We start from the raw sequence: 7,952 nt of genomic DNA on the forward strand, positions 1-7,952 counted from the left end.
GGTAGTGATTTTCTTTCTTTCTTTGGGAATAAAATTGCAAAGAAGTATTTTTCAGGAAACCTGAAACGTGAAGACATTTAGGTTGTTTTAAATATATGCATAATACTCGCAAAGGAATGGAAAGCATATGAGCACAGTACAGGTTGTTTCATTCAGTAGCAGTCTTGTTCTGTATGAATTAAATTATATTTTCCCCTATCCTATTGTGTTTGCAGAAGATGAACAAGTCTCTGCTGTCTAAGACTTGGGGCTTTTCTGGATCCAGAGTGAGCCACCTTAAAGGAGAGCACAAGAAGACGTCCCTAGAATAGGAGCCTTGGAACTATAGTTAAAGGATGGTGGACCTATTTGCCTCCTTCCCTGCCTTAAAGCAGCATGGGGCTTCTTCCTCCGCCCCTCCCCCTTCTGTCCCCTCTCCCCTTGCATGTGAAATACTGTGAAGAAATCGCCCTGGCACTTTTCAAACTGTGTTGCTTGAAATGCACAGTGCAGCAATCTCCGAGCTACCACTGTCGCTGTCTGCCACATCACACAGTATCATTCCAAATTCCAAGATCATCACATCAGGATGATTAACTCTGGCTGCACTTCCCAATGCCTGCAAGGGTTTTTAAATCTTCCTTTTAGATTTTTATCACAATCCTAGCACTTAGTCTCATTGGGATAATGAGATAAGCTAGTTGTCACATTACATTTGGCCTTTCACCTGCAAAGAGAAAAACACGTTGAAACCCCTCGAGGAGGCAGTGCTTGTTTGCTTGTTTACGATGCCTTTGTTACAGTCCTCTGTGTGTGTGTCCTGAGATCCAGCATTGCACCCGCGTAACGATTACAGTATTATTTCCTACCTTCCAGTAGGGTTGCCAGCCTGAGCTCCTGGAAACTTGTATCATAAGCCTTGGTATCGCGTGGCTGAGCAGGGTGGAAGGGAAGGCGGAGGTGACGGGATGCAGCCTTTCCTTGACCATCTCGCTTCACTCTTAAAGTGCCCCACCCTGGGATCTGCAGAAGTTTGTAAATGTTAGGATTGATGGTATTGCCAGCCGGGTCTAGTGTAAACGCAGAACTACCTGCTTGCAACTATCCGGTGAAGGAGAACAGGACACTGTGTGTCTCATACCTGTGCCTTGCGGACTACAGGATGGCATACTGAAAACCAAGTGTCCCATTCTTAACGAGACAGACGGCAACCCCACCTTTAAGTTATATATTATTTTTATTTTTGTTATTTTTTTACTATAAAGTAGTTATTAAAAGAAAAATTAACTGGATAACATTGCAGTGAAGGCAAGTTGGGATGTCACAGCTAATGTCAGCTGTTAATACTGATCTGATAACCTCCATCTATTGACTTTGGCATTAGGGAATAAACAAGCCTTTAAATGATGAAAAATAACAAGTTTAGATTTGCCAGCCTTTGCAATGCAGAAATAGTCACAACTGTTAATGGCTTCAAGGAACACTGCATGTGTAGAGAAGGCCAATGTGTAGCAACCACCTGCTCACAGCTGCTATTAACCCTATAATGACTGAAATGACCCTCCCCTCTATTTTTGTGTTGTTTTTGCACAGACTCCGGAAAAGTGAAGGCTGCCAATCCGAGTAGTACTCAAATGTGAGGAACTGCTGGTCTTGGATTTTTTTTTTTCCATTGAACTCAGCTGATCATATTGATCAGTAGATAAACGTAAATAGCTTCAACTTTTAAAGATCAAATTGCAGTGTTTTTTCACTGTATCAAACAAACGTCAGTGCTTTATTTAATTCTCTCTCCTGTAATCATAGCTTATGTCTATTTGCTTATATATCACATTGTCAATTATGCATTTGTAATTTTACATGTAATATGCATTATTTGCCAGTTTTATTCTCTAGGCTATGGACCTCATGTGCATATAGAAATACAAAATCTTAGCTCTATCACAAGTTGCACAAATGTTATATAAGCATTAAGTAATTGTAGACCATAGGACTGCTAATCTCAGTTCGCTCTGTGATGTCAAGTGCAGAATGTACAATTAACTGGTGATTTCCTCATACTTTTGATACTACTTGTACCTGTATGTCTTTTAGAAAGACATTGGTGGAGTCTGTATCCCTTTTGTATTTTTAATACAATAATTGTACATATTGGTTATATTTTTGTTGAAAATGGTAGAAATGTACTATGTTTATGCTTCTACATCCAGTTTGTATGAAGCTGGAAAATAAATAAATATAACATTAATGAAGTCCATATTGATTCTTATGCATTTTACATGTTCCACATACTTGAACAAATTTATGAAAAAATTTTATTTCTCTGTGTATTAATATTAAAGGGACATTGCCAAGTGATGCAGGCAAAAATTGGTGTGGAGTTTTTCTTTTAATCTACAGTTGTGCTGCTGATAATTTTTGAAAAGTTGGTGTGTGTACTGCTGAATGGGAATGACCAATATGTTGTGCACCCCCAGCAGAAATACTTCGCATGCCAAAAAGGAGTTCCTGCAGGAATGATCTTAGGTGTATATCGTATGTAAACAAGTTTCAAGGAAGGATCATGTTGCTGTGATATCACGTATGGTATAGAAGTAAGGAATATATGTTGTAAAATTCAAATACGGAGAACATCGAAAGTGGTCCTTGTGAGTTCCTACTGAAGAAGGTATTTCAAGTAATAAAGATCACCCAATAGTGTCCCTAATAATAAAAGTTAGTGTTAACTCAGTGCAAAGCTGTAGATTTCTTTTTTTTTTCTTTCAGATGTTAGATTCTCTGTTTTCATTAGTATGCAGAAGACCGGGTTAAAATGTCACTGCTAAAGCCATTATCAGCTATATCCCATTTAGCCTTAAAATGTTTGACAGGCATTTTTTCCAACTTAAAATTAGTTCACTGGAAAGAAAAGCAACAAAATGGTCTGTATAGATTTAACCCTTCATAGCATAACTCTAGAAATATCTCATGCTTAAAATGTAATAGTAAGAAAATTTTAAAATCATTGAAAATATAGAGCTTGTATACATTCTCGTTTCATCACTAGAATCTGTGCCACTTCAAGGAAGAAGGTTAGAGATGATGAGATTTGTATGGTGTGCGGGGGTGGAACTAATCTCCATTAATCTGTGGCTGATACGTATCGGGTACATTTCAGGCTGGACAGCTATTGTTAGCTATGACATTAATAGAATCGAAATTATGTTTTTACATATATTACATGCAAGTTTGTCCTTTGGTAGTACTAACGGTGCATTGTTAGGAAATATTTCCTCTTACTGATTTTGTGAGGTATGTGAGCTCTTTGCACACCTGTCAGCTTGTCTCCATATGCTTTGCATAGCATGGCATTAGGCAGCACTCCCTGTCCTCCAGTGTATGCCTGCCCTCTGTAATTAATATTTTTAGGACACATGAGGCAGAAACATCTTTAGCACTCATTGTCCAGTACACAGTTAAATTCATTGTGGACTAGGGAGATGTAGAGCATTTACCACAGCAACCAATTCAGTAGAAGTAAAAGCCTTGCTTTTATGCTATGATGTTTTATAAAATAGATTTTATAGTTTTTATAGTAGGTGCAATGTGTGTTTGTACTTGGTGTGTGCATGCAGCAAGATGCAGACAAGTAAATCTGTTGAGTGCTGGGGTATATTATTAACAAAAATTGCACTAAATATTGAAATCTAAGGAGAACTTTGTCTGCAGAAATGCTATTCAATTGCCCATATCCGTTTATGACGACTTCTTTTACTGAAACTCTTAGAGGCAAGGGCTGCTTCTTTGTTTATGCAACCCATTAAACATTGGCATCCTAAGCATAAAAGCTGATGTATGGAAAGTATAGCTTTACTGGATTAACCTTCATCTGGAGAAGCACGCATGTTTTACTTTTGTAAATCTGGGACTAAAATACTGGGCCCCTCTGAAGTGGGGAGCATTTTGTTCTTTTCTTTCTTTTTTTTTTTAAGCAATATTTAACAATGATGGAAAAGGTTTTTTTTAAAAAAAAGATGTTCCAGATTTCCTGTATCATACAGATTTTACAATAGTTAAGACAAAAAATCAAAACAGCTTTCATGGACAAGGTTCATGTAGTACCAACAGCCTTTCTAACATTCAATAAATGATACTGGTATATTGAGAAAATCCGGACATTGTTAAAATCACTCTGAAAATTCACCCGTTCAGGAGAAAGCAGCTGATTGAGATAATCAGTACAATTTGGTCACCTATACCTATGTCATCATATAAATAAATATTAAGTCTTCTGCCTAGAAATGGCTTCCTTTGAGAAAAGGCTCATAAAAAATTATGTTTATTACTAACATATAACTGAAGTCAGCTTTTTTTTATTTTCCACTAAAAATATGATAAGTAAAAAATGTAGGTTTTAGTGGAATATGTAAATTTTTAAAGCTCTAGATTGTTTATACGCAGCAGCTATCTAAAAGTCAGTATGCATGTACCAGGTACCAGAATATCAGCTAGTCTTCAAATGCACAAATTGACATGATCGTTTTGCAAGAGTATGCCAAAATACTGTAAATGTTGAAGGAATTTGACTATTGGCAGCCATCATCTGCATAATCTGTACTATTCTCCTGAGATTTTCATGGGATTAAATTTATAGTGGGACACTCTTAACCCACCGCACGCTGCCGTATTCTCCCTGTGGAGAAAGGAGTCGTCATTCTCCATTTCAAGACTTGGTTTAAGTGTTACTAAGAAGTACAGGCTTCTCTTTAAGTGTAGATTTATCTAACTTAGCTTTTTGTTTGGTGACACTCGTGGCTGGACATGCTCAGTTTTATCTTTCAATTTGGACAATTGGTTTAGATTTTTGTGTTGTGGATCCTTAAATGGATCATTTTGTCCTATGTAGTCTAACTTCGTAACGTAGGACCACTTTCTTTACAGCAGTATTGCTCTTATTAGCAACAAAACTGTAGTACTAACATATATATGTATACAGATATAGATAAATAAAAACTTTGTATATTACTGCAGCATCCACTTTTTTTAGTTAATTATCTGCATTGGAAAAGAAGTAGGGACAGCATAATTCAAAGGCTTTTGAGGGATGTAGTTCGTAAATCTTTTTTTCAGAGAAACTTGCACATGTTGTAACTGTCTTCTTCCCAGTCATTGCAAAAGTATTCTGATGTGCAGGTGTTCTGATACAATTCCAGGAAAAAAAATTGCCATTTGCCCTGGGGCCAGTAGCTGTGGCAGAGATAAATTGCCTACATGCCGGGTTTAATCAGTTTCAGAGCTTTTCTCATCACTAGAGAAATGCAAGTTCTTCACTAGTTTCTACTGAGTTTTGAGTAACAAGTAAGATCTCCTGAACTGCGGCTTTTTCTAGCAGAAGGCCGTCCGTGTGGCAGTCCCGTAGGGCTTTGCTGCTGTGGTGTCTGTGGCCAGAGTTCAAGTGCAGCACGGGGAATTGCACTGATAGCGGGCTTCCAAACTGAGGCCTTGCTTTTCAAAAGCAGTGTAGAGCTAGAAGGGGCCTTCTGATTAAGGAATCCTGAAGTAGCAGGGAGCCCTCATATAATTTCTATCATATACCTGTTTTGATCTTAAGAAGAGATGGCTTTTGTTGTCCCTTTTCCTGGCTGGAAGACTGTTCCGGAGCCCCAGTAGTTGAAATGTACTGAACCTTTAATGTTCCAGTTTAAACGTGAACGCTATTCTTGCGTCAAGATCTTCACCGAGTCTGTGACATCAGGTGCCAGGCCCTTCAAAGTCTGGGCTGCAGATTATCCCCATTTTATTTAGCCTCCATATTTAACATTTTCCTTATTTTCCATATTGAAGCAGAAATTCAATTGTGTTATACAGCTATCGCTGGATTATTCCAGCTCTATTCTTTTCTGGCCATATAATGGCCCTGACTATTCATTTTGGTTTTTTGTTACTTACTCAGTTGAAGGATCTTTTGCTCTTTCTTTCAGTGAAAAGGCCTAATTCAGCCTGACTTCTAGCAGTGTTCATTTTTATCCCTATCATCCAAGACACTAGTTTTCTCTGTTAATCTTTGTTTGCTTTGCTGCTTTTGCTTTGGAGTGGGGATTGCTCTTTCTGGTTACTTCAAAACACTTTAGCTGGTTATCCTGGAGCCTCTTCCTACACATCTCTTTCCCCTTGTTGGTGACACAAATTCTGGGTAGTTTTTGCATCTTGGGCAGCCTGTGAGACAAGGGCTTCTTCCAATCTGTTTGACATTAGTTGAGACTTGACTGAAAAATTTTGCCAGTTTTGGTTCTGTACTTTGAGAAAGTGTGGGCCTTCTGGAGAGAGTTCAAGAGGAAAACGAGAAAGCTTGAAGGTCAGTGAAACACGAATCGTATTTCCTATGACTCCTGAACATGTGGGAATGTTCCCTGAGCTAAAGGACTTCCAGCGAAAACTGTGCCTGGGCTCTGTTTAATGCCTTTGAATGTGTATGTTGTGAGTGGAGGTACTAGCACAGTACAGTTTAAGCTGAACAGTCATGAAAACTGATGGAAGCTGCTCTGTAATCAAGGCTGAACATAAACTTGTCTAAAGAATTTAATATTTTATTTTACATTCCAGTGATTACATTGATAAAATCACCAGGCTTCCTAAAATTTTGCCTACTATATCTCAGTCCAGGTGAAGTTCATCTGGCAAATAACTTTGGATATGTATTAAAAGTTCATAGCAAAACCTTTACTGGATTTACTGGAAATGCATGTTCATAAAAGGCTTATGTATTTATTGCTCTTGAATATGGTTCAGCGAAGCATCCACATTTTCAGTGCTTTGTTGAGTAAGAAGGGGTGCGCTTAGTTGCTTCCCCTCTTCCCAGCACATAACGTGCGTTTCCTTCTTCTCCCGCCTCCTTTGTTGTTCTTTAAATGCACAGTTCTCCCTCCCTATTAACCTCTTCCTGTTGCTTATATTAGCTGCCTTCTCACACAGCTTCTCTTTGCTTCTTTGTAAAGCATATTACCACCCATTTCCTTCCTTCCAAAATGTGTTTTGTATGCAATCTGCAGAAACAATGGAAGGAGGCAGCACCTCAGTGCTCACCCGGGCAGGGCAAATTCGGACTTGCTTCTTTGTCTGCGGACTTTTCCAGGTCTCTGTACAGTACCACATACTTAACTGCAGTGTAGCACTTATCTTCTTGTTCTTGCAGTAGTTACAACTTGACAAATACAGAATTTTCGTTATATTCTTGAAGTCTTTGTCAGTTACAGAGTGTGGCTTAGGACTCGGCTGGGGAGCGGAGCAACAGCGGGGAGCTGTTTTCTGGCCATGCTTCTCGACTCTGAACAGTAATCTTATAATGAAGAAGGCTCTGCTGTGTAATTAAAAGATCTAGCCTATCTGCCTGTTTCATAGTGTTTTTGCTTTCTCATCACATTGCTGCTGCTTTTAGTCGTGTTTGACCAATGCACATTCTCTCTGGCCTTCTAGGGAAACAGTTCTTTCGCAATTCATGTTGGAAAAATTGTTAATGATCTGGATAGGACTGAACTACCTTCATGGTTGGCTGGGATGGCTCCATTTTGGCACTTCTCTTCGAGTGGTTGGCGTTCCCGAGTGATGAACATAGGCTTTTTTTTGTGTGTGTAGCTTTGGGTTTGGATCTTTTCCATCTGCTTTTCTGAAAGGGACATGTGACAGGTTTATTTAATGTTTCTGAAGTCTTCCTGTGTCTCCCGTGTTTCCCTGAGGATTCTTTCCAGTTGCGGGGTGTTTATGCTGCAGAGCTACTTGGGACAGGGAGCCAATTAGATGCACCCTTCTTTTTTGGGACGATATAAGTAGGATGTAATGTAGCAGTCTGAGTCAGTTCGAAGTAGTTTCCACATCCTAATAGTTTCTGAACCGCTGAAGTGATGTAATATCTTTAGGCATTTATTATGTTACATTTCTCTTAGGGGATTAGAGAGAGGCTTGCAGAGATCAGCAAGTGTCCTATAGTAGTATTGCAG

The 7,952-nt window shown here is 38.8% G+C and overlaps 1 protein-coding gene across 12 annotated transcripts in view; it reads left to right on the plus strand.

Moving 5' to 3' along the window:
• RAPGEF2 (Rap guanine nucleotide exchange factor 2) overlaps positions 1 to 2,236 on the plus strand; it is a 190,978-nt gene extending 188,742 nt beyond the window's left edge. For all 12 annotated transcript variants that reach the window (XM_064510904.1, XM_064510913.1, XM_064510905.1 and 9 more), the window contains one exon: positions 216 to 2,236. In XM_064510904.1, the coding sequence (XP_064366974.1) occupies positions 216 to 241 (26 nt within the window). In that variant the 3' untranslated portion in view covers positions 242 to 2,236. The remainder of the gene's footprint in view (positions 1 to 215) is intronic.
• The last annotated feature ends 5,716 nt before the right edge of the window (positions 2,237 to 7,952 follow it).

The sequence above is a fragment of the Dromaius novaehollandiae genome, chromosome 4 (genome assembly GCF_036370855.1).
Source record: "Dromaius novaehollandiae isolate bDroNov1 chromosome 4, bDroNov1.hap1, whole genome shotgun sequence".
Taxonomy (NCBI): Eukaryota; Metazoa; Chordata; class Aves; order Casuariiformes; family Dromaiidae; genus Dromaius; species Dromaius novaehollandiae.